Source organism: Urocitellus parryii, chromosome 9 (genome assembly GCF_045843805.1).
Source record: "Urocitellus parryii isolate mUroPar1 chromosome 9, mUroPar1.hap1, whole genome shotgun sequence".
Classification (NCBI taxonomy): Eukaryota; Metazoa; Chordata; class Mammalia; order Rodentia; family Sciuridae; genus Urocitellus; species Urocitellus parryii.
In genome coordinates, this window is record NC_135539.1 from 62,043,842 (window position 1) to 62,070,859 (window position 27,018).

The window sequence follows — 27,018 nt, forward strand, 5'->3', positions numbered from 1 at the left end:
GTATCTTTGGTTTATGTCTTCTGTTCCTCTACAGCTGCACATTTCCAGCCATTTTTGAGAAACCTGAATTGATGGGATTTTCACCACCCACTGTGCCATCTACTTTCAGTAGCAGTTAGTTTCTTAAATGAATTGGCAACTGGGCCTATCACAGTAGTGTTTTGTTTTATATTCTTTGGTATTAGAAATAGTTTGCTTTCAAATAGAAAATAAAAATCGTTGTGTCCAGAATGGCTTTTGACAACTCTTTAAATACCATTACTCCTAAAAAAGAATAAGATGTGTTTTGAATAATTTAGCAGGGCTAAAATATCACATTTGGATGGATGTCTGGTGTATGGCTTTTCTGAATATCTGAGCCGAACACCTCTCTGGAATTTCACAATTTGTATGTCTACATTCTTAGGTAAACAGTAAGTTGTCTTTGTCTTGGAAAAAAAGTTGCTATGACAACTTGGCAAGCTTGGGGTAGAAAAATCAAATACCAAGTTCTAGTCTTCAGTTTTTTAATATGTTCAAAGATGGGATATTGGTTTGGGCAGCTCTGATTTAAGTAAAACATGGAAGTGTATTTTCACATAGCCATGTGAGTGAAATTCATTGTAATTGGATAAAGGTTTATGTGCATATTGCATATAATTCATTATTTTAATACAATGGTATTCTTTATGATAATTTCAAGACTATTGACTCATTGCAGAGATTCAGGGATTAAGAAAAATGGCTACTTTTTTTTTTACTAATATTGACTTTAAAATTATACTGAATTCCATTCTGCAAGTTGGAAATTTTATGAGTTAGTAATTATATGAGAATTTGGCAGCATCATAAAATATATTTTTTAATTTGCCTAAAGAGTATATCCTTGACCTTAGTGCTGCTGAACTCTTTATAATAATACCAGCAATAGCGATAAAATATTTTAATTTTTTTATTGCAACTCAATGTTGAAAGCCATTCTTCCATACCACTCATTTAACATTAAATGAAACATCTTTTGTTATTCACCCCTGATGATTTCTGGCAAGTTTTTTACAAGCTTCCATTTCTGCTGTGTGATTACCTAGAAATACTAGAATTAAATGAGAGATGTTTGTCATGCAGACTTACAAATCTGTTCAAGTTGCCTTAATCAACCTTGCTGGAGTTTGGTTTCAAGTAAGAGAAAGCTGGTTTTCAGCAAGGATTCCTTTCGTTGACAATCACATAACTTCGTGTGATTTAAAAGTAAAAGAGATTGAACAGGTTCAGCAGTAGAGCACACTTAGATACACTTGATCAGAGAGCTGGCTTTTCCTTTGCCATGTTTATTATTCTATGTATTTGTATGTGTTGCTGTATCTTCTGGTAGGGCCTCCACGTGGCAGCAAAACAGGTAGCACTTCCAAGTCTCACATATACATATCTCAGTAGTCCGGATAATGGAAGTTACTTCCTCCCTACCTAAGCTCTTGAGCATCTTGCCCATAGGCCTCTCTTAGCACATGTGCAAAGTGGTGTGTGCTCATATCAAGGAAGGTGCCCACCTTCCTTGTTATTCAAACCTGATGTTCCAGTGGTGAAGCACAGGACAGCAAGGAGGGCTGAATATGAAGGCACAAACTGCCATGCTCTTTGTCTCACAGAACCCAAAGGATTAGAGTCAGTGCCATGATGTTCTAAAAGGCAGGGATTGAAAGCCCACAAAGATTTGGAATCTCCCTTGGGCTGCCTGGCATCCTATTCCTGCTCTCTTCTCATATTTTTTCTTCTTTCTCTGCTGACTTTCTTTTTCTTCCATGTGGGCATACACAACATTTGAATGCAATACCCAAAGTCTGGTTGGAGGTTTACCTATAATGTTTATCAAGGAAGAAAAAAGTTCCCTCTCTTTTAACATCTAATCACTGTTCTCCACCTTTGCATTGGGGTCCTATGATTTATTTTAGTCAAGAGGCAAAAATCCCTTTAGAATACTATGTAGAATATTCTTTTCCTTTCTGTAGTCAATGATATTATTTACATATGTATATATATATAGTGCATGTACATATATATAATGATATACATATATATAAGATGACTTCTGATAAAGTATATAGGATTTTTGTTTAGATCAAATTTCAAAAATACTTGTAATTTATTTCATTAGCACTTAATAAATGCATTGGGAAGAATTGATATCCCAATCTTTATTATTCAAATCATAGTCGTTCAATTCAATCAACATTTTTCTTACATTTATCCAAATGTCTTAAGGTGTATTCTATTTAGGGACTTCTCAAATTGATAAGCACAATTGTGTTTTTATGATTTAAAAATGCAATCATAATTAGCCAAGAATTGTATGATTTGTTCTGGATGTTCCTCATCAAAATTACTTTTTTTAAATATTGTAATTGCTTTATAGAGTGGGAAACAAAAAATAAAAGCTTTGTGAAAGACACCATGGTGATGCTAATAATGAGGATCCAAATGAGAAGAGAAATTCATAACACAGATTAAAGGGAAATGCATATTCTTTATTTTTTTAGAGCCATTAACTGAACACAGGCCTTGCAATAAGCTTATTTTTAATGAAAAGAAATTTCAATTTGTTGTCATTCAATAGTAATTATAGCTCAGACTTCTAGTAAATATTTCTAAAAAAGATGTCTTTTGTTTGGGCAGCAATCAGATTCAATATTATTGTGGTAGAAAAGACAGCTGTACACAGAAAATATATTTGGCTGTAAGTTTTATTAATTAACAGTGACTCCTAAAGAGGATGGCTAATTTTTTGTATATTATTTTCATCATCTTAATTCACTTTCTTTATGATTAAATAGTATTTTGTTCTTTTGAAGACTAAAACTACTAATATCAATAGAATTTTTAAAGAGAATTTTAGGAACAATATTTAAGTTCTTGATATAAATTCTTCTTTATTTTTCAGGAGGATACAGATCACAATTACTATATATCTCGGATATATGGCCCATCTGACTCTGCCAGCCGGGATTTGTGGGTGAACATAGACCAAATGGAGAAAGACAAAGTGAAGATTCATGGAATACTCTCCAATACTCATCGGCAAGCTGCAGTAAGTGCTTGGCATTAGGGTTTCTTTTGTTCCACTACAAAGTTTGTTGGATTAATTGGCATATGAATTGGTATATGGCCTGGTCTGTGTAATCATTTTCCAAGTGTTTTCAGTTCTGTAACTGCAATATACATCAATAACTGCATAAAAATTAAAGACAATAAGAGGATTGTTTTGTATTGCCACCATTAGTTGAACAAACCTTTAATCAGGGATTCAAAATTAAAGTTCACCTTCTATTATTTTTAATTTTATAATTCATGATTCAATGGAGCTATTTTTAAAAATTACTTGACTTTGGGGGCTGGGATTGTGGCTCAGTGGTTTAGCACTTGCTTAGCATGTGCAAGGCCCTGAGTTCGATTCTTAGCACCACATAAAAATAAATAAATAAAATAAAGGTTAAAAAAATGACTTGACTTTGGTTGGCTTCCATTTGATGTGGGTTTATTGTTCTTGGTTTTGGAAAAGATTTAACCAAAATCATTAGTGATTTAAATAACACATGTAGACCAAATAATAGGTTTAAGTGAAAAAGTTCAATATAAAGGGAAAGACTAAAATCTGGGAGGCATTAATATGATCATTGTAAGCCTGGGCCCCTTATTTACTGGCCTTGTTTCCTTCAATAAATGATTTAGCTATTCTGAGTAACTGCTTTGGCATCTGTTAAGCAGAGATAAAAGGAAATATTCATACCAGCCAAGATATCTCCTGACCTTACACAGTAATAGATATCCTATCCTGTGTGCCAACCTTTTTCAATCTCTGCAATAATCCTATGATTTAAATATTACTAACATTTAGTAACTGCAGATCTGAGAACTAAGTCTTGGAAATGTCAGAGAACCTACCCAAATGTCCAGCTGGTAAGTGGTGAAGTTGGGATGGTCATGCAGATGGTCAAGCCCTTGCTCAAAATGTGTGTGTAAAATTGGTCACATTTTGATCATGGAATGCACTTTGATCATCATTTTTTATTAGATGCCTAATTTAGCATTTTCAAGTTTCCTTTGGCACATCATCTTCAGTTTAGTATGGCTTCAAGTGAAAACAAAGGGAATTTAGTCTCCTGGATGCTATTATCATTATTTATATAAAGGTAGAATTAATGGAGCCAGTGGTTGAAGTTATTTAGAAAGGCATTGATTTCATAAATGTTCAATATAAAAAAATTGGCAATAGACTTCATTGTTTATATACAGATATTCCTCTGCTAGGAGATCAGCTTGAAAGAGTTAAATGGAAATTAATTATAGTTCTCCCTGATGAGTCATAGAACTTTCAATGTAGAGCACATTTTTTTTTTTTTTTTTGCCAGGCAACCCCAGGTAAGATGATTGATTCAGAAATGAATCACTGTGTGATTTAGAGCAGATCTTTAAAAGAAAAATTTTTAAAAAAATGAGAAAGATAAGATTAGGACAATGCCAACCCAGAATTTGTTGTAATTGGCTGCCTTCCCATTAAAAGACAATGCCTACTAGTGTAAAAAACACTTCCTGGAGTTTGAATGTTTAGTTGTCCACGTGGGGATTCTATGATGCAGTCTAGTCTGGTTGTCAGTCACTGTGGGTGATAGCTACAGGCAGAGGAAAGTTCATCAGTTAAAATGTGAGCTGATCTCTTCTTACACACTGATAAGGCCATCAGTGAGTTCTCTGCTTTCCAAAAACTAAGGAAGATTGTGTGTCCTGTCTGTTCTTAAAGAGATTTATTTTTCCCTCTCTCTCTGAGATAGGTTTTTTGGTTGTCTCGTGACCTCAGTTTTCTGGTTGTCTCAGGAAGAGTTATGATGATTTAGAGGATCCATTCATTCTTTTTGTGACTGTGGGAGTGACATGGTTGCTTTCAAATCCCAAGGCCGGCCTAAACAGAAATAGAAGGATATTCTTCTTGTAATGTAATGTTTCTGGTATTCCATGCATTAATTTTTAATATAATTGTTAGAAACCTTTCTTTGAGTTACCCTGTCATTGTTGTTCCTTGATTTCTTGCTTTTTCATGTGTATTTTTTAAAACTTGCTGTAATTAGTTATCAATGACAGTAGAATGCATATAAATGGAGTATAAATTCTCATTCTTCTGGTTTTACATGGTATATAATCACACCAGTTGTCTAATTATAGGCATATAAGGTAATAATGTCTGATTCATTCTACTATCCTTCCTACCCTCAGATTATCTCCCTTCCCTTCACTCCCTTCTGCCAAATCCAGAGTGCCTCTTTTCTTCCCTAAGTCCCACTCTTGTGGTGAATTAGCATCCACATAACAGAGAAAACATTTGGCCTTTGGTTCTTTGGGATTGTCTTATTTAGCTTAACGTAATATTCTCCAGCCCTATCCATTTACCATCAAATGCCATAATTTTATTCTTCTTTAGGGCTGACTAATATTCCATTGTATGTATGTACAACATTTTTCTTAATCCATTCATCTATTGAAAGGCACCTAGGTTGATTCTATAGTTTAGCTATTGTGAATTGAGCTGCGATAAATGTTGATGTGGCTGGGTTTTCATGTGTATTGAAGCTAATATTTTAGTGTTATAAATCAGTTCTATACCCACTTTGTCATACCTATAGAAGTACCCATACACATGCACACAAAGCACACTTACAAGCATACCCAAGCACAAAAACACACCCAGGCACATGTGGACACACACTTTGATTTATTGCAATATGATTGATATAATGACTTAGTTTCCTTTCTTTTTTTCTTTTTTATTCATAAAAATCTTGGAAACCTACACTTAAATAAATTATATATCTTAAAATTTTAATAAATTTACTTACTAGAATTTTTAAAAAATTTCCTAAACACATTTTCTCTTTAATAATTTGTCTGAGCTTCCAGAGTTGTACAGAGAAATCCATGTTTCAATACTTCCACGGTTGACCACCCCACTGTTCAAGCCCTGCCTGGCTCTCTAATCCATTTTCATTATTCCTTCCTCCAAATGAATCAGGTTGTTAGAGATGATGACAGAATTGTAGTATTAGAGTAGTCACATGGCCAGAGGGCTCAGTTCGGCCCTCATACATGCTCTCCCTTGGACACATCACACACACACACACACACACACACACACGTACACACGGCATGTGCACAAAACCATAGCTACTCTTCCCTTTGATGTTACTGAATGCCTTAAGCACAGGAAAAAAAATGTTAAATGGGTAACATGGGTCCACTTTATTGATTAGGTTTGCTTATTTCTTAATAGACAAAATTCTTGATGCAAAGCTCTCTCCTATTTTGGCTGGAAACAGGATTTAAATTATTTTCCCTCAGGAAAAGAAGGGGGGTGTTTCTCAAATCTTATCACAAAGTGATGTAATTTGTGTGCTCAGGGGCATGCATTCTGTCAACAGATTAGACTGCAAGAAAAGATTTGGTTAGAGAAAGACCCAGGGTTAGCTAACCAATCCAGCTCTCTGTGAGCAAGAGGTGGCAGGAGAAAGCAGGAAAATTGACCTCCCCCAAGAGGTGGCTCTCCAGCTCCCCACTGTCTCCCTAGGAATGGGCGAGAAGAGGGTGTAGGAAATGTCTCCTTGGGAACAGGATATTTTAGAGAAAAACTCCTCCTTTATCTTTGTTATCTATTAACTGTGGTCCAAACAGTCTTTTGGAACCTTGGATTAATATTGCAGAAAGACAAGGGTGGAAATAAAGTCAGAGTGTCCCCATCCACATTACTATCTTTCCAGAGCAGAGCAAATCTTAGAAATCATTTTATTCACATGTCTGCCATGCCAAAACACATTGAGTTTCTTTCTTTCTTCCCTTTTTATAATGTGAATTATAATCCTTAGTACTTAGGTTACACACATACATCCCAGAATTTTATTTTATGTTCCTTTAAATCTGTCCATTGTTCTTTTTGTTTAAATAGCATTTCTTAAATCACTATTGCAGAAAAAGCAGATGTTAAAATCTAGTTTGGCAATTGACAAATTGAAGCAAGGAGTATGACTACATAAAGAAAGGAAAGTGAAAAATTTCTAAGAGTCCTTCCCATATGGCAAGCAATAAGGCAGGCATTTTATATGAAAATTCTTATAATTATTGAGTACTTTGTTCTTCATTCAAAGACATGACAGTTATCAGGTTGCAGATCTAGAAGTTTTGACTATAAACCTGAAAACCAGCCTGGTCTTGTTTCTTTTCCTCTCTCTGGATCTTTTCTAGTCCACAGTTTTGTGATTTTTCCTCTGTACTTCTATATCCATATTATTTAACTTATCGATGATCACAAATTTGGACATATTAGAATTATTATGTCTTCTGAAACTGCCAGTGACATTCTGATTCACAGCTCCCAGAGAACTATCCCTTTCCTGATAGAAGGAATCTGGGGTTAGAAGTGATAAGGCATTGGCTCAAACACTTATTATCTTGGATTCTGGCCTTTCTGCAACTCAATTTTATAACTTGTTAGTAAGAGGTAAAAATGCCTGTCTTGACTCCCTCTACCCCAGTGCTATCCTGAGAATAAAAATGAAATATGTTATGAAAGCACACTGAAAAACCTGGGAAGAATATGATATTGTAGAGCAAGGTTATTTGAAAATCCTAATTCTTTACAATAATAGTGATCAACCATGTCAAAGAAAAGCCAGAGCCTGACAGTAGTTAAAGCAGTCCAGACTAATTTTGCTCAGTGCTAATTTTATTCACAATGGGAAGAGGTATAGCTATAGAACTGTGCTCAATTCTGAACATAGCATGGGCAAGTAGGAATTTTAGCCAAGGAGCAGAGAGTCGGGGTCAGTAGACAGAAAATTACCAAAAAGTAACATCCAGGAGTAAAGGGAACACCAGCTAAACTGACCTGTGGAATTCTTGCTGAAGCCAGGCTAGGGTGATCAGACATCACCTTAAATATAGTGGAGGATAAGGAACCTGATAAGTTATTGAGGGTAAGGATGGGGAGTGGGTTCTTGCAAACTGACACAGCTGAGTTTTTGTTGGTGGCATTTTTTGCTAAAACTGGATTTTATGTGTAAGTACACAGATGGGCCTAGCAGAACTTTCAGAAACCTGACTATAGTTTGGCCAACCAAAGAATGTTTGTCAGAAGGTAATCAGATATGATGGAGGGGAATTCTTGCTAAAATGACTTAGGGCTTTTGCTAAAATGGAGTGATGTCAAAATTGACACCAAATAAGTCCGAAGGTTGAGGCCTGGTGGAGAAGGCAGCTAGAGGAATTTGACATAGTCAAGGGAGTCATTCAGAGAGATAGATAGAAATGGATGAATGGATGGGATATAAGTATGCAGTCAATGGTCAGATAGATGGATGGACATAGTTGATATAGATTAATATCTATATGCATATGCACTATTTGTGGCCAAGCAATTGCCGATGTGTTCTTTTCCAGACATAAACATCCTCTGGCTTATTTTTTTATTATTATTCTTTCTCCATGTCAGTGGGTAGATTGATTCTTTAAATAAAGAACACTTGCAAAATGAAATCTTTGAAGCACTCCTCTTCGTCAATCTCACTCTCTTTATCATAATACAGGTAAAGAGTTTGATGAAACTGGTATCAATTTTGACATGGTGATTGTTTCAAATTTTTAAATTGGATGTGGTGGTTGTTTCAATTTTTTAAATTGTCCTTGATGGAGTTCTCTGACTCTTGAATGTACACATAAATCTTCATTACAAAAGTTAAGTTTTCTGGAGTTGTTTTCTTTCACACCTTCAGGAAAATATTGCTTCAATTAGCATTCCCACTGGTCTTACATTTGCATAATGCTTATGTTCAGAGAGCTAAACTTGACTGCATCTGGTGACTTTAGTTGATTATTTTCTCATATTGCAGCATTTCAACTTTTTTTTCCGTGCATCAAAAAAATCTGTTGATATGGCTTATTTTCTAAACAATTAACTTGAAAGAAAATTTGATTTGTTATTTCTATTAAGCTATTGTCTAGACCACGCATTTTTCTCTGAGTTCTGCTTACAGCGTCTAAGTTGGTTGCTTTTATTCATTTTTTATTTTTAACTGGTTGAATAATCTTGCTGTTGCTTCATTTCCAGTAAGACACCCACCTTTCATCACCCTGGCCTCATTTCCATTGTTTGTCGGATTATTCTCTAATTGAATGACAGACTGGGATCACTTATGTATATGCATGTGTCTCTATAGCTTAATGGTTAAATTAGATTCTTAAATATATAAAGAAATTATGTTCATCAGTTTTCCACCACTGTAACAAGATACCTAAGACAATATTCTTATAAAGAGGAATGGTTTGGTTTGCCTCGTGGTTTCAGTGCACTGAATATTATTGGTGGACTCAGTTGGTTTGGGGGTTGTGGTGAGGCCGGACATCATGGTAGGAGCTTCAGTGGAGGATACTGCTCATCTGCTGAGGGCTAGGAAAAAAAAAAAAAAAAAAAAAAAAAAAAAAAAAAAAAAAACAAGGAAAAAGAAGGACCTGGAGTCCCATTGTAACAGAATCAGGTGAGCACTGGGGAGTTCTTGTCTCAGGCTCCCAAAGAATGAAGTATGCAGATGAGGGAGGGTGAGAATTCAGTAGCAAATTTATTAGAAGCAAGTAAGGAGAGTTTTCATAGCACAGGAGAGGTTCCAAAGAGGGTCTCATGGGTGGCTCTCTGTCTGGGGGTTTTTATACTATTTTGATGGGGAACTAATCTTTCATTGAAGAGTCCCCCTAGATTGTTCTCTTTCTCTGACTCAGTTGAAAGTCTACAACTTTCTTGTTTTCATAATGGGATGATGAAATGTGTTGTGAACTTGAGTTTTTCCTTGTTTCTTAAAACAAAATAATTGCTTGGATTCACAACAATTAGCTGAGGTTCTAATGTTACGGTAGTCAAGGAAACCTGGGGTAACAACAGAGTATATGGCCATCCAAGTTTGAGTGGAGCCTTCCATTCAGACAGCCAAAAATAACAAACTTTAGCCAAAGGTTGTAATCTGGGGTAGTGGTCTTGTCCCACCCATTATGCCCTTTGAGGTCATGCCTCCAATGACTTTATTCCTCTCTACCAGTAAGGCCCAACCTCTTAACAATTTCCATAACCTCTCATAGGGCCCATCTGAGTACTAAGCCTTTGTCACTTTGTCACTTGAGGAGACATTCCACACCCAATCTATAGCAGAAATGTACTTGTTATAATATAATGCAATATTTTTTTCAATACTATTTATATTTTTATTCTTATCGAACTCTAAATACTCAGATAATTCCCATAGTTATAAACGTCAATGGATTTTTTTCTAATATTTAATAAGCTCAGTCTATTCTTCAACCTCCTAGGAAACAGCTGTAAATTTCAAAAGTGATAACCAGTTTAGTTGTTTAAAAGTAACAAGGGATCAAAAGCAAGATACCATAAGATCCAAATTTAAGGTCATTATAATCTATGAGACCTAGAGAAAGGTCTCTTTTTTTTTCTTTACTAAATGATTATGATATTTATCTCTGTCCTGCCTACTACATAACAGTAGATTTTAATGAGATGTTATGGCACTACTTTGTAATTAAATATTTATAAATCCTATCATTGATTCATTTTACTATTACTGCTAGACTTAAGTCATTTACCAATTTTGAGATGCATTTGCTCTTTCCAGACTATTATTTGATCGCCTATTAGGGAAAAGGCTCTGACATTTTTCTCTTCCACAAAACTAACATGATTATAATAAGTGGATTTTATTTCTCTTTGTGCCAGAGAAACGGGCTTTATACCTTAAAATGACGAACTTAGTACAAATAACTATTTAACATTAATACATAAGTAGATATATGTTACTATTCATTTAAGTTACCCTTGTAACTTTTCCTGAAGTCAGGAATCAAATTTTAGACCCGGAGGGATCTTTAGGGAGCCTTGAAGGTTGATGCCTATGAAATCCACAGTGATTAATTTGTATGCATCTAGCAAAGTATCAATTTCCCAAAATAAGAATTTACCTTATTAAAAAAGAAAAAAATCATACTTGATTTCATCATATTTCATGGCAGTTTAATCTCACTTCTCCATTTGAGGAAGATGGACACCTTTTTTATAAAAATGGAGAGTCATGCAAGGTAATCTAATATATTCTCTGTTATCCATGAGAGCTCTGGAGAAAATGTCAATAGATAAATGTCACTCACCTTTTCTCAGTTGATGGGTAACTAGCTGAACTCTTGATACACAGAGACGTAGAACCACAATGCTTGGATTTGAGTCCCTACTTTGCCAACTACTTAGCTATGTGACCTTGAACATGTCATTTACTCTTTCCTCATCACTTTCCTCATCTGTTAAATGGAAATTATAACAGCATTTGCCTCCCAAGGTGATCATTAGGGTTCAATGGTTTAACATTTATACAACATTGAAATAGCACATGGTACCATGTTAAAGATGTTTATAATAATTATCATCATGCAAATGTTTAATTTTAAAACAGTCATTTGCCACTGACTGGAAATTAGAGAGTGTGTTCCCTGAAGAAAAGATTATTATCAACTGAGGACAGGAAGGATTTTTTTCAAGCTGTAAATGATAAACTCATAGGAATATTTTGCTGCTCTGCCCTGTTTGAGGATCACTGGCCAAGGAAGTAACAAAACTGCCACATCCCCCATGTGTACTCAGGCTGAAAAAAGGTTTTGCAAGTCATTGCTTTAAAGGTGCTTGGCTAGTAGGTACCTCTACACTTCAGTTCCTTTGATGGAAAATTCCGGGCCATGTAAGTGCCACCAAATAAATAAAGTGAGATGATGTTATCCAGAAACGAATCTATTCAGCTTTTTAACCCATGTCACACTTGCCAGAGTTTTCTTAAAGCAATGGTTTTAGAGCTTCAAAATCCATTTATATTACATAGAGCCTTAGAATCCAGAGGCCAGAGGGAGAGTAAGCAGCCTTGAGGGTTTGTTAGAAATGCAGGATTTCAAACCACCACCACCTCACCATCTGAATCTGAATTTGAACCAGAGCCCTAAGTGATTCATTTGCACACTCAGATTTGAGAAGCCTGGGGAAGTCCACTACCTGGCTACTAGAGCAGTGGGAAAAATCCAGAAGTAACTTTATAAAATTCTGATGCACTTTTTCTTGGACAGTGATTCTCTGAACTTTGCCTGATAATAAATATCCCCCTTGCTAATTTGAATGATTTGCAAGTATAGGCAAGAATTTTCACGGAGTCTCACCTTGCTGAGAACCATGCAAGGTGAGATATGGTAAGGGTTCACTTCATCTCAAGTCTAGAGGAGCTAGCATCAGGTAACATCAAAATGTTTACATTTTGTTGTCCACTGTATGAATATTCCTTTGAAGAGGGTCATTCCATAGGTGGTGCTGATTAAATATTTAGCTTTGCTCTGAAAAAAAGTGCTGATCAGGTTAGAATCTCCAACTCAGAAAATCAATGCCATTGATGGACTGTGTTTGGGAAAGAAGTAGCCAGTTCCCTGTCTGTATATTTGCATATTGATTAGCTCTTTTCCATGAACATTTTGATCTTTTAATTAGGGTTTCCAGTGTTTTCAGTCACTGGATTAACTACCCATGTCCTGTTGACTCTTCCCAGAGTGTGAGAATTGGTTAGAATTCCATTTTTTTTCTTTTCAAAACCTACATGGTAAAAGCATTACTAATTATCCTGCCCACTGCACTATTTTATTATCGACTCCCAGAGGCTCATTTATGACCTGGAAGCAGGTTCTTGCTTTACACAAAATAATAGCAAAAGAAGTTTGCAATGCTCTAGTCCGTACTTACCTGTCTCCCCATGTTTTATCCTTTCTAATATTTGCTTGTTGTAGAAACCTACCAATTTACATTTTTCCATCCATGGGTCTATTCAGTCATGCATCACTGAACAAAGGGAATTATTCTGTGAAATGTGTCCTCAGATAATTTTGTCATTGTGCCAACATTGTAGTGTATTTACAACAAAGTTAAATGGCTTAATCTTAGGGGACTACTGTTGTGTTGATGGTCTGTAGCTGATAAAACATAAGGCTGCACATGATGGCACTTATATTTATACCATTCTACTACCTGGAAATTTATATTACTTTTAAGTGAAGTTATTCCAGTTATTTTTTTTTTTGATAGAAAGTCACAATAACCAATGAGAAATTTTGAAAAGAAAATAAATGGCTTTTAAAGTTCAGAAAATAAACCCCTGGCTCTGTCCTTGAAAAAATGGAAGCCTCTGATACCCTAATATCCAAAAAAAAAAAAAAATTGAGTAATGGAGGCTGGGCAATCATTGATGATCAAAGTGAGCACACTTTACCACCAGGCTCAGGTGGCACCCAAATGGTGTGGCTCCGCCTGTGCTGTGCTCTGTTCTTTCCTGGGACTTTGTTTTTGTTGTTGTTTGTTTATTTTGTTTTGGTTTTGCTTTCTGGTTGGTGGATATTGGGGACTGTATCCAGGGGTGCTTAACCACTGAGCCATATCCTCAGCCATTTCAATATTTTTCTTTAGAGATAGGGTCTCCCTAAGTTGCTTAGGACCTCACTACATTGCTGAGACTGGCTTTGAATTCACCATCCTCCTGCCTCAGCCTCCTGAGCTGCTGAGATTATAAGAGTGGGCCATCATGCCTAGCTGACCCTATATTTTTGATTTGAGAAACTGGCTCTTTACTTTTCTCAGATTTTCTGTTTTGGTGGTGTTGGCCTTGTGCTTTTGTGTGCTTTCTAATTGTTTCATTATTACTTTGTTTTAAGAGAAATCAGGACAAAGCAGGGTAAGAAACAGGTGATGGGGCAATTGAGTAGATTTTCTGTCCCTAGGGCATACTGGACATTCATGCTCTTGCTTTCCTTCTTCTATTCAGCAAACACGTAGGAATGTCTGCAGTGCCATCAGCTGACCTACAGGCGGGCACAAAGTGCCAACAATTAAATTGTTATGTCTACCAGGACCACAAACATGAAGGCCTGAAAATATTAATGGTTCTAGTAGAAAACACAGTTATTAAAGGCCTGAATGGGCGGGAGGGGAGATGAATCACCTAGTATAATAGAAGGGAGATACGAATATGTAGTTGTCAAGACTCTGTTTTGGAGTCAATTATATTTAGACTGAAATCTTGGTTTTGTTACCTAATATAGCTCTTTTTGTTTGTTTGTTTGTTTGTTTTGTTTTTGGTAAAGCTTTGCTTTGAAATGATTTTAAGATTATAAAAAGCTTCCAGAACATTCCAAGACATTCCCTTAGCTCCATAAATGTTAATACTCTATATATCCACAGTATAATGATTAATTCCAAGACATTAACACTGGTACCATATTCTTAACTATTCTGCAGTTACCATACTCTTAACTATTCTGCAGGCTTTTTTCTAATTTTGCTTGTTATTCCCCAATTATCCTTTTTTAAAAAAAATTCAGGCTCCAATATAGGAACTACTTTGCATTTATTCATCATTTCTTTTCTCCTCTAATCTATGACAGTCCCTCTGTCTCTCTTTGTCTTTCATGAACTTACACTTTTGAAGAGTATTGGCCAATTATTGTGTATAATGTCCCAGGTTTGGGGTCTCTATTGTTTCTTCATGATTAAATGCTTTTAGGAAGAAGGAAATGGGAATGGTCTCTTTTTTTTTTTTCTTTAATGCATTGTATCATGAAGTATATTGGTAAGATTTGAATGTGTTCTCCAGCATCCACGTGATGGAACTCACTCCCTAAGGCTGCAGTATTTGGAGATGGGGCCCAATAAGAAGTGACCAAGTCATGGGGACTCTGCTCTCCTGAATGGATGCCATTATGGCAGGAGTGGGTTAGTCATCATATGTTTGCTCTAAATGTGGATTTGGTATGTTTCTCTCTCTCTCTCTCTCTCTCTCTCTCTCTCTCTCTCTCTCTCTCTTTCTCTCTCTCTCTCTCTCATACACACACACACACACACACACACACACACACACACACATACTCTCACACATATTCCATTGCCCTTTTGATTTTCATCATGGGATGATACAGCAAGAATACCCTCACCAGAAGCCAGCCTGTTGATTTCCCAACCTCCAGAACTATGAGAAAAAAGATTTTCTGTTCTTTATATATTATGCAATCTCAGGTTTTCTGTTATAGCAGTAGAAAATAGATGAAGACATAAATGATGCCAGAATGTCTAATTAGTGATAGTGCTAACTTGCATCATGTGTTAAGGTGATTCCTGCCAGGGTTTATTTCTTCACTGAAAATGCTGATCCCATTCTCCTAACACCAATAAGTACAGTGGTTATGATTATTTCAACATAACAAAAATTCAGGAATCATGGCATTGCTCAGAAATATATTGTCTACTTACCAATGTGGTTAGAGACTTCCCTGCATTGGTTTTATCTTTTTTATTAAATGTTGTGATGACGTATATGTGTATCACAAAGAACACATAACATATCACTTATAGCTATGTTTAAGGAATCAAATAAGAGCGATTTTTGTTTAGAAAATTAGTTTTAAATAATTATTGCAGTGGTAGGCAACTTCACATACATAACTTAATGTTAACCATTATTTACACAGGGTTTATAAAGGTCCAGGTATAATTCAGTTATCTGATCCCTTTAACAAGCTTTTAAAGAAGTCTACTTACACATCATGGAAGAGTGAACTGTCATTTAAGACAGCTAAATAATTTATGAAATCATATAAACTACTAAATAAGAATGTTGGAATATAATTTCAGTTCTCTCCAATTCCAAAATTATGCTATATCACTCAAAAATTAGAAAATAATGATTGAAATTTAAAAAATAAAGTTCCATTTAGTTGCTTTGAAGATTGGAACATCTGTGTCATGGTTAGCAAAGGAATAAAACTGTAATAATCTTAGCATTTGTAGGTGAATGAATTTTATGTGGACCTTATTTAGTTTCAAGAAAGTTAACTGTGAAGTGCATTTCAGAGGAAAATATCATACCAAATTAAATTAGATTTATTATGGTTTTATGTAATGTTTGTGAAATCATTTACATTTATTGGAGATATGAACCTTCATAAAAATAAGTGAGTACTTTTATATCCATGCAATATCCAGCATTTAATATCCATGTAAATAAAGCAAATGTATTTTCCTTACATTTTGCAATTCATCACAAATTTTACACTGGGCATAAAGAAATGAACTGAAAATAGTATTTTATTTGATCTCCTTTTTGAAATTATTTTTTGAAAAAGTAGCATAAATCTCTTTATCAAAAATATTAATAATGTCACACCTATTTGACTCTTTCAAGAGACAAGCATGCGTCCCTCAAACAGAATATTATTTAAATGAATAAAAATAGATGATTAACATAAGTCTGCAAAAATTAATTATTAATACATTTATTCATTTTTGAGTATATTCATAACCCCTGTATTCTATAAATCTTATGCTATCGTGAACCCATGAAATCAGCAATTATGAAAACCTTTGTTATCTTAGATTTTCTACCCAGTAGTTGCTTTTAGCAGGATCATGCCTTATAAAGATGAAATAAAGCGACTTGGTCCAACCAGTATATTCAGTTTTATTACTCTATGTAATACTATTATACTGAGCTTTTATTTTATCTTAAAACAAAAAATGGAAATGGATTTGAGGATTATAAATATGGCTACTCTAGATTCTTAACTCTTATTAAGAGGCTTCTATCTTCAAGGTTTTGCAAGCTTTGGTTAATTAATTTGTCTTTGTAAGACTACTGAGAAATAAGCAAAGAAGTTAAATGACAAAAGGGTATGTTTAGGATTATAATTTTATGGTATTAAAAAGATTAGTGGAGATTATAATAATTAATCTCAAACTGAATAGCAATGGGCATCAAAAAATACATAAAAGAGGTAAAAGGATGAGGGCACTCTTAGAAATCTAGTCGTTTGGCCCCCATCATGATAGTCTGTGACCAACAGAAAGTTCAATGGGACATTTTCATGGAAGCACCATCTGGTTTTAAAGCTCACAATTACATATAGCTATAGCTGCCATGAATTTACATCAAACCACCTGGACTCTGTATATTCTACCAGATTGTCAAACCATATCCCTAAATTTAGCCTGCACCATGTGAAAAAGTAGTACTGCTTTTGCTTGTCTCAAAATTACCTTCTCCATTACCACCTCCATTTTCCAATAGTTAACCCCTTTCTCTGGAGCATAAGAAACTAGGTAACAATTTTACTCACTTCTATTGTGTTTCTCATGATGTTCAAGATGTTACTTCTGAGCTTTAAAAATGTTATCCACACTCATTTACACCATAGTTTCTCTGTGATGTCTCTTTTATTTACTATGGCTTTTGGTGACAATGCCCAAGACTCTGTTAACCTATTTAGTTGTAGAAGAGTTATTTGTTTCCTAGACAGTATGGGGTCATTTTAAATTAATTTTTAGCATATAATAAGAGGATATATAACAAAAAAAAAATTCAGCAAATTTCTCAAAACTAACCTAATAGCTCTTTTTTTGTAGTTACTTTCTCAGCTGATGGCATTGTGGTTCATATTCAACAAGTGAGAAGTCTGCTTCATTCTAGATTTTCCCCACTTAATCCAAACCTTTATGTTTGTAAGTTCTTTCAATTTTACTTGATGTATGTTCACATACCCCTCTCACTCCCCTTGTGACAGGTTCTTTTAAAGGATCCATTCCATTGCCGTGTGCTCTTGGTCATTGTCTTCTGTTGTTCTTACTCTTCCTTGCATGGTTGTATTGTTTACCTTTGAATGATGCTCTTTCCCATCACTGAGGGGACCCAGTGAGACTTACTCCAGTTCTCCACAAAGTGCCTAACTCAGTGCCTGGTGTATACAAGGTGATGAATAAATGGTTGTTCAATGGCTGACTGGATGAATGAACAAGCAAATAAAACACCCCTTTACATTCCCCTTACATATGTCTTCCATGCCACACTGAGACAAAGTAGTGATCGATTATTCAGAAGTAATTATGTTGAATATGTAAACATTTAGTTTCCAAGTGCTTCCTGAAGTTCTAGTGCTTAACTGTGTCATGTGTATGTATGTGTATGTTTTTAGATGATATAACAACTTTCCAAATTTTCCCTTTACATGTGACCCATCACGTTGTTTTATTATCTCAGTAATTAAGAAAAAGCATTGCTTTTGTCATCCACCATACCTAGGTGCATATTCTAGTTTCCCACTGGGGCCATTCTTTTTTTCTTTTATTTTTCTGGTGCTGGGGATTGAACCCAGGGCCTTCTGCATGCAAGGCAAGCACTCTATCAACTGAGCTATATGGAGCCATTCTTAACCACTCATTCTGAGTGATTTTCCCTTTGAAGTGGTTGTAATATGAGCTTTATGCAGTGCTTTAGATGTGTATGTGTATGTTGAGAATGTTAGGTGAGAGATATCCGGAACATGTGTCTTGAGCTAAAAAGTTCCTGTGATCTTGCATTTACTGCTCCTATTGATACTTTTCCCCATACTGAAACTGTGGGAGGCTGTTTGTAACATACTAGCGATTTCCAATCTCAAGTTGTTTTCTCTGCTGTTTCTTAATGCCTCCACAGGGGCTGATTCTCAAGAAGCTATAATGGTAACACACCTTGTTATTTATTTGACTTTTTATTTAATCTCATATTTCCCACATCCTTTAGCAAATGCCTTCTAGGATTACATTCTAAAAAGAATATTTTCCCTAAATCCTTCTTTCTGGGTCGATTTGGGAGGTAACCCAAACTAAACCAAGGCTTGACGGCATGGAAGCCATAACTGACCAAGGATGAGCGACTATTCTAGTAAGAAGAAATGTCATGAGGAACGACAAGAGCTCAAGGTTAAGAATGGCAGATGCAAGAAACTAAGAGATGCCCTTTACACCTGGCTGGAGCAGGCAGCGTAAAAGAGAAAGCTTCAAAGAGGCAGGCGCCAGTTAGTGGTGGGTCTTAGAACTGATTTTCACTATGCTGAAAATATCATTACCAGTGACAATGACACTCTAGACTGAATGATATGAAGAGGAGGAGTGATACACCAGACAGTGCGCTTCAGGGGAACTGGAGCCAAGACACAAGTTATGAGGAAATAACTACCATATCGTAACTACACAGGGTGACAAGTGTCAATAGTGACTGAAGAGAAATGCATGGATTTCACAGCTATGTAGAAGATAGCGTCTTCCTAAATTGCCATTGCTATTCTGTATCAGAGTGCAGCAGGTTATGGCAGTAACTAAGATAAACAGCTCACTTCAACAGGGAAGCATTTCAGTTATTCCTGTTGTATACAAGGGTGGTGTATTAGTAAATTTTCTATGAGAATCTATTTGTTTCTCAAGAAAACATCTTTAATTTATGTCAGTATTTATGTATCTTTATCTAATTTGAAGCAAATTTAAATAGTTGCAATGGCTAAGAAAACTCAGGTCATATCTCTCTAGGTCATCCTTTGGTGGTACTTGATGGAGGTTGTTAATGACAGATGTTTAAAGCAACTCATTTCCAGCAGTGAGGTGAGAATGCTTGAGGGTGTAAATTTTACCAGTTTACTGATGAGCATGGAAGCAAATTGGAATGATGGAGAACCATATGTACAGCAAGCGCCTGTATGAGATTATTTCTGACTTCTTTGAGATGAATGATTTTGCTATTGCAGCTTTCATCTTTGTGTTATTAGTGGCTACTTTTTATAGGTACCGCAGTGAAAATGGGTTTGGTTGTCCCCGTTAGTCAGCACAAAAGAAAACTTTTTATGAAAATGTGGCTTTCATTAAAAAGGAAAGAAAACCTAATTGAAAGTCACTGTAAATTTTGAATGATTAATTTCACGCCAAGTCATTAGAAATCTCTGATGGATATAAAAAAAGCAATCATTTGCAAAATAGAAAATGGAAAACAGCTAACTTCCAACAGATACATTTTTCTGTTTTTTTTTTTTAAATTTGTGTATTGGGAGAGATATAATGTAAAAATTGTGGAATTTTAACATAAAAGCCTGTAGGTAGCTTATAGTTGCTATTGGGCTACAAACCAGCTAATTACTTTTTCTTTGGATTATTTTATTTCAGGTGATCATGTTGTTGTAATTCAGTGGTTTTCTTATTTTTTCCCTAGCAATAATATAGCTGCTTCATTATCATTTCGAGCACACAGCAAAAGCTAGGATCTGTGTTTTGTTGTATTTTGGTTTTTAATTTTCACAAAAGTTATTTTTAAAAACTCACATGCATGAAAGTGTGTGTATGTATGTGTGTGTGTGTATTTTCTTTTAGCAATTAAGATCCAAACTTTCAGGCCCCTTTCTAGAAAATAAGAAGGGCATTATTTATTAATGAACTTCCTAAGATGCTCTAATATTCCTTTATATCAAATAAAAATCTCTCTCTAGTAACCAGGATTATTTATCATACAACTTTGTACTTTTGCAAAATAGACATAATATACTAAGTCTGGAGAACTCATTATTTAAAAATCAAAAAAGTCTCCAGTTCTATATCTGTAGGTGCAAGACATTTTCTACTGTGAAGCTATCTTTCATTATGGGCTATATAGAAAACAAATTGAATATATAACAGTGTAAGATAAAAATCTTTTGATTTTCCTTCAATGAGTCTGACATATAACATACTCTACTATTTTGCAGGAACTAGACAAACTACAAAGACTCCCGATCAGGGTGATAGAACTTAATGTTCAATGGACAACTAAAACCAGTACTGATGGTACAGAGAATAGCTTGATGTAGATAGTCTTTGTGAGTTAGGAGTAGATCAACAGAACAGCAAAACTTTAATCTTTTCACATACTTCAAACAATTACCAGAAAATATTCTTTAATACCATCCAGAATTCAGTTTTTAAAGGTCAACTACAATAATAATGGGGGAAAGTAGAAACATCAGTTTTTTTTTTTAAGTGAAAGGTTCTTCATTTTACTTTTACTATTCTGCACATTATTGATTTTTTTTTCTGGTGTTGTTCCTTGCAGAGAGTGAATCTGTCCTTCGATTTTCCATTTTATGGCCATTTCCTACGTGAAATCACTGTGGCAACTGGGGGTAAGTGGTTTTCTACCCATTCACCTTAAATAATCTACAGTTTCACTATAGTCATTACTTTGAATTCATCCCATATTTCAAGAGTGATATTTATTGGGAAAACCATTGTCTTGTGGCAAAAAGTTGTGAGGATATACTTATAAGCTAAGAGAATATAGCTTTGGAAAAACTTTTTAGCACAAAGTAAAAATAGTTAGCATAATGTTCAGCTTAGATTCACCTCTGCTTTCCTTCTAAATATTTATTCACTTTTTTAATATAATAAGCCTATACAAATGGCAGAAATTGGAATACAGCTAGAGAAAATGTTCTCAACTAAGCTTTTGGTGTATTTTTATTTTGTTCTAATGTATGTAGTTGATAAATGTGAGTATCTCGTCACACTCACAACCCCATGGATATTAGTTTGAGCTGTGTGTTTTCCGAATAATGCCACTTTTGTTGACTGACAACTTGTTTGAGAGTCTTAAAAATCAACACTGAAACCCAGTTTGAATTGTTAAAGTTTTGCTATTCTCCACAAACATGGAGGTTTGTTTGACAATTAGCAGTATCTTACCAAAGCAATTAGTATTAGAAATAGGTTGGGACAATTTTAAATAAAGCTTTAAAGGTTAGTTTGAGTCATTAATTGTAATTTGGTAAGTAATAAACATTAAGAAGATAAATCTAAATGAGATGCCTATAATGCCAGCACTGGAGAGGCTGAGGTAGAAGAATCTCAAGTTCAAAGTCAATTTGAACAACTTTGTTACTTACAGAGACCCTATCTCAAAATAAAAAGAAATGATAGCTGAGTATGATGGTGCAGACCTGTAATCCCAGCATCTCAGGAGCCTGAGACAGGAGGATCCTAAGTTCAAAGCCAGCTCAGTGAGACCCTATCTTTAAATAAATTACAAAAAATAGAGCTGGGGATGTGACTCAGTGATTGAGTGGCCCTGAATTCAAACTCCAGTGCCAAAAAAATAAAAATAAATGTGGGTGGCGCTGGGGATACAATTCAGTGGGTAAAGTGCTTGCCTTGCATGCACAAGACCCTGGGTTTAATCTGCAGCACCACCAAATAAAATAATAATAATAAAGTAAAATAAAGTAAATAAGGACTGGGGATGTACCTCAGTGACTCTTACCTAGCATGCATGATGGTCTGCGTTCAATCACCTGTACTACACTGAAAAGAAAAATCTAGACATTTAAGACAATACCTTAAAGTGGAGAAAAATTGGAATCAGTACAGTACTTTGAAGGATGTAGCAAAAGTTTGTATGAGATGCTTTGGTTATTCTGCTCTTACAAAGCAAGGTGAAAAAAAATGTATAGCTTCGGACACACATTACAAAGTCCAGCAGAGGACTTTATGAAGCATTTTGTTTTTAAAAAAAAAGGACTATATGCAAATCATAGTACAAAAAGACTATGTCTTCATGGTTCACTGTGTGCATGTTGATAAAGAATACAGATAATTGTTGTTTTCTGATGTTTAAGTTACCTGTGTTCCATTGCATTTTAAAAAGTGAGTTCTTAAATCATGTGTTTAAAATCTGTACACACTGTGGTTTAAAAAAAAGATGCATTTTCGATTTCTCAAGTTGTTTTATTTTTGAACCTCATGTCAGTGATTCAGCTGATGTGGATGATGATTTGTCTTAGTGGAGTGGTTGGTGTCAAACCCAGCAGATGTCTGTTTCATCTTTACTGCTTCAAAGTGCCGTTTTCCTTCAACAAGATCCCCCAAATAGTGATAAACCTGACGTCTTGAATGATCTCTGTCTTCTTTGGAGAAAATGCTGATACAAAGATAACTTTTTTTTCATCTTTACTTACAATATACTAGCCTGGAACTTCTGTATATAAATCTCTATACCTCATGTAAAGGGGGATAGCAGAAGTAACTTAGAAACAGACCTGAGTTCCTTCAAAATAAAACCAGAATCTAATGTACAAGTTTTCGGATTAATAAATAGCTTGCTTGTCTTTCCATTGTTCATTCATTTAATCAATTAACCCCTTTAAGACACACCGTACAAGAAGCTTCACTGTACACTTGGAAGGATATGTTCTAGTTCCTGCTCAAGAGCTTAGAGTCTAAGATGAGGAGTAAGACATAAATAAACATTAAGAGAAGGCTGACTGTAAGTGCTCATGGAGCAGGATCTCGCTCAAAAAAAGAGATGATTCTTGTTGGACCAATTAGCAGGTTTGTGAAAGAGCCCACCTTTGGTCTTGGTCTAAAGGAAGATAAAATTTCAGTAAGCAAAGAAATAGTCTGCAAAAGGTGAAGTGTGAAGGGGCATTCCAGACAAGGGGATGCCAAACTAAGTGACAGTCCTGAGCCCACATGGAATATGCTTGGAGGGCTATCAAGATAATCACTTTATCTTGAAAGGAAGGTTGGAACAAGAGTCCAATGAAGATGGCAGGAGCTATATAATTTAAAAATTAGAAATTTGGATGATATCTTGCAAGCATTCTTTATTCTTGGGTTATTGTGCCTGAAGTAGGATGGATTTAGTAGAAAAAGAGAGGGGCCAGTGCAAGACCCGTAACTTGAATTATTTAATCACTGTGGTCCACCATGCAAGGCTTGGAAGAAAAAAAAAAAGAAACCACATATCAGGCTAAAGAAAGTTCATTGCAGGCCATTTCAAATAGGCTAGGGCTGAGATTATTAAGAAGGAACATATTGGTTTCTATTCTAAGAGCTGTCAATTCTCCTTGTGTCTACAAATTCCTCTTGAACCTGTTTCTACATTGGATGTGGGAAAAAACAAAGTGAAATGTTTTCATGGTGAATCCAAGCTGTGCAAATAAATAAAGTGGACACTCTAAACCACAGTCCCTTTCATCTTACCTCACTGCTTGCCATTTCCCACGTCTTCTTAAAATCTCTTTCTCCATCCCCTCCACACAGACACAGACTGATTTAAAACTGAAATTAACTTCAAGATAATGCCTCATGTTTTCTAGGATCAATACAATTTCAAGTCAGAACGTAGTTTAAAAATATAAACATTCATATAATTCACTGTGGCCCAGCTTTGTATTTCATAATATTTCACTATGAATAAACTTAAGTCCCTAGTTTAAAAATGCAAATTAAAATCAAACATTGGGTCATTTATTTATAAACTACTAAGATAGAATATTTACCTATTGAACATTTTAATATGCACAAGCCTCAATCAGCCATACAAATAATGCACAAAATGAATCGGAAATACAATCTTATTTTCTGGTTCACTGATAACAAAACCTGAAAGCATTTATTTATATTGTATTTTAAAAATCCTTTAGAATACAAATATTTCAGGCCGTACAAAGCTAATTCTCTATGCATTTCATAAAAATATTTCCATTAATGGTATCACTAAGGTGTGTCATTTGCATAACTCACTGCTTATTTTCTTTCTGTATGAATACCTTAATTAGCTCTTTTGTATTATTAGGGTTATCTTTTAGATGCTTCAAAAAGTAGAATTAAGTTTGAGAATTTAAACTTTAATGCCTGTGGCCATCACTGCTGATTTTTACCCAAATCCATAATGGGTGCACATGACTAGCATGAGTTAGGATTAGGGTGGTGGGTATGTACAGTTATTCAGTATGTACAGTTATTCAGATAACTCTGCTCCCAAACTTAACTGTGTGGACAGATGGTGATTCATAATTAAAACATTGTGTGGAATTGCAAGCATTTGGACATGAGATTAGAAAGCAAAGGTGAAATGAATTAAAAAACAAATATGAAAAGCATATTTTCTACCTTGATTATATGAAGGACATGCCCTGTCTTCCTGTCTATACAAATTTCCAGTTGTAAGTTTCATACGGGACTTCTGAATTTTAGGTCTATTTTCTTTTCATTTGCCATGTGGTAACTAAGAAAATATAAAAGTGTTAACTCAATAATGAACTCTTATTATCAGAGAAACGAATACATGGATATTTGAAGAGTCAACAGGCAAAAGCAAAATATAGATTACTCTTCTTCCCCTGGCTCCTAGTCTACTTAATTCCCTTCTCAAGATAGAAACACCTGTTACTTTTTGAACTCATAATATATTAAATGTAAATTTACAATAATTATATTGGGTCAATAATCATTTGCTTTTCTGCTTTAACTCCCCAGTAAGAAAGATTTTTAAAAACTGAATACATATTGTCTTCATTGAGTTTCAGGAAGTATATTACCAAATCTTATATCTTCTTTTGTTCTGGCTTTCAAATAGTAATATTTTATTTATAGTTTCAAATAGGATTTCTTGCTTTTTAAAGGGACTTAATGAATAACAGGAATAAAATGGATTTTAGGGGAGAAACAGAGTAAGTTATTGTAATGACTGATTTATAAATACCATCCCCATCTTCTTTCAAGTGTGTAACCTCATGAGACAGAACTTGATGTCTCCATTATCTTTTAGAATCTAGTGAGAAAGCAAAGTTATTTTGTCTTTTAAAATTATCGTTAGCAGAAAGCAGAGATTGTGAATACCCAGGATCTGTAAATGAAGGGAAGATATAGAAGTGATAGATACTAGACAAAAGCAAATCCATTCCAATTTGGTTTACCAATTTCATGTAACACCTTCAGTTCACAAAGGTTTCTGGACAGAAGATAAATTGTGTGTTGTCTGTTCCACTGTGTGTAACTGATTCTCTGATATACCTCCAAACACCAGAGAGCTCATCTTAGCAGTCCCTGGGATGGTTTATTCTTCCTCCAAACTGTCCAGTGTCAGCAGAAGATTCAGCAGATTTACCAACATTACTACATTTCTTTTCCCTCTGGCTTTAGGACTTGCATTATTTGCAAGCATCTTGGTTTCCACTACTCTGGACACATGTTGTATTTAATTGGCACTGACTCCCTGGGTTTGTGGGTGGGAAGTGTCAATAAATGACTTGGAGAAAAGCCATCTAGAAGCTAGAGCAGAGTGATAGGAATAAGCAAGAAAAATATCAGAGGCAGAAATATGGATCTAATCAAGGACAACAATTAATTATACATAAGTGAAAGAGAGAAGCATCTGTACTTATGACTAGGAGATAGGATTGGTGGAGAGTTGATCAGCTGAGATGAGGGTTTGTGTAAAAACCATTTCCCCCCAGCACATCCCCTTTCATTGACATAACAGCCTCAGGAGAGCCCACTTGTAACCAGTGCTTGAATATACACTTAGGAATATTTATCTGTGAAAAGCATCTGTGGATTCAGGTTTTATTGGAAACATCAACAATAATACTCTGTGTACATCCTTTCTTAGTGACTGAAGCAATCATTCAGAAAAATAGAAATATTACACAAATGCTTCAGTACATCACCCAGCGGAAGATAAAGGGAGTCCAGGTGACTCTTTAATTAGTAAAGTAGCAATATGTGACAGATGGTCTATCTATCATCTGTGTTTTCCTATCTATCAAATAGCACAATAAAATTACCTTCACGTAAAGATTTTCAGGATGATTAATTAATTCATATGTTATTGATATTTGTTTCATAGAAAATATTACATAAATAGTGTATATGATTACTATAATTTTTATAAGTTAATTTTCTTTTATTTCTTTTTGAAATGGTTTCTCTGTAAAGCTGTGTTTATTCACTAAATCTGTTTGTCTATAGTTTCTTAGATGACATAATTTTCTAGATTTCCAAGAAAAAAAATGTAAGCTATAACTCAAGGAATATTTAGAAAATTAACTTAGAGCGGTGGTAACTGCTCCTTTTACAGGCTGAGTCATCCATTTGTGACCAGGAAATATAATTATATTAGATGACTAGGATATCCATTTTATCAGGGTGATTTTATCTGTCATTTCTATGTGCAGTGTGCAATGTCCAGTTTCAAGTTCACTTCTAAAGACCTCCCAATGACAATATATGGGACTCTGGGACACTGTCTAGAAATCCTTGTCTTTTAGCACAAGGCAATA

At 35.0% G+C, this 27,018-nt stretch overlaps 1 protein-coding gene across 2 annotated transcripts in view; it reads left to right on the forward strand.

Moving 5' to 3' along the window:
- The window catches only part of Plxdc2 (plexin domain containing 2), a 431,497-nt gene that overhangs the window by 218,622 nt on the left and 185,857 nt on the right, over positions 1–27,018 (forward strand). For both annotated transcript variants that reach the window (XM_077802504.1, XM_026402387.2), the window contains 2 exons: positions 2,915–3,061; positions 21,012–21,081. In XM_077802504.1, the coding sequence (XP_077658630.1) occupies positions 2,915–3,061; positions 21,012–21,081 (217 nt within the window). The remainder of the gene's footprint in view (positions 1–2,914; positions 3,062–21,011; positions 21,082–27,018) is intronic.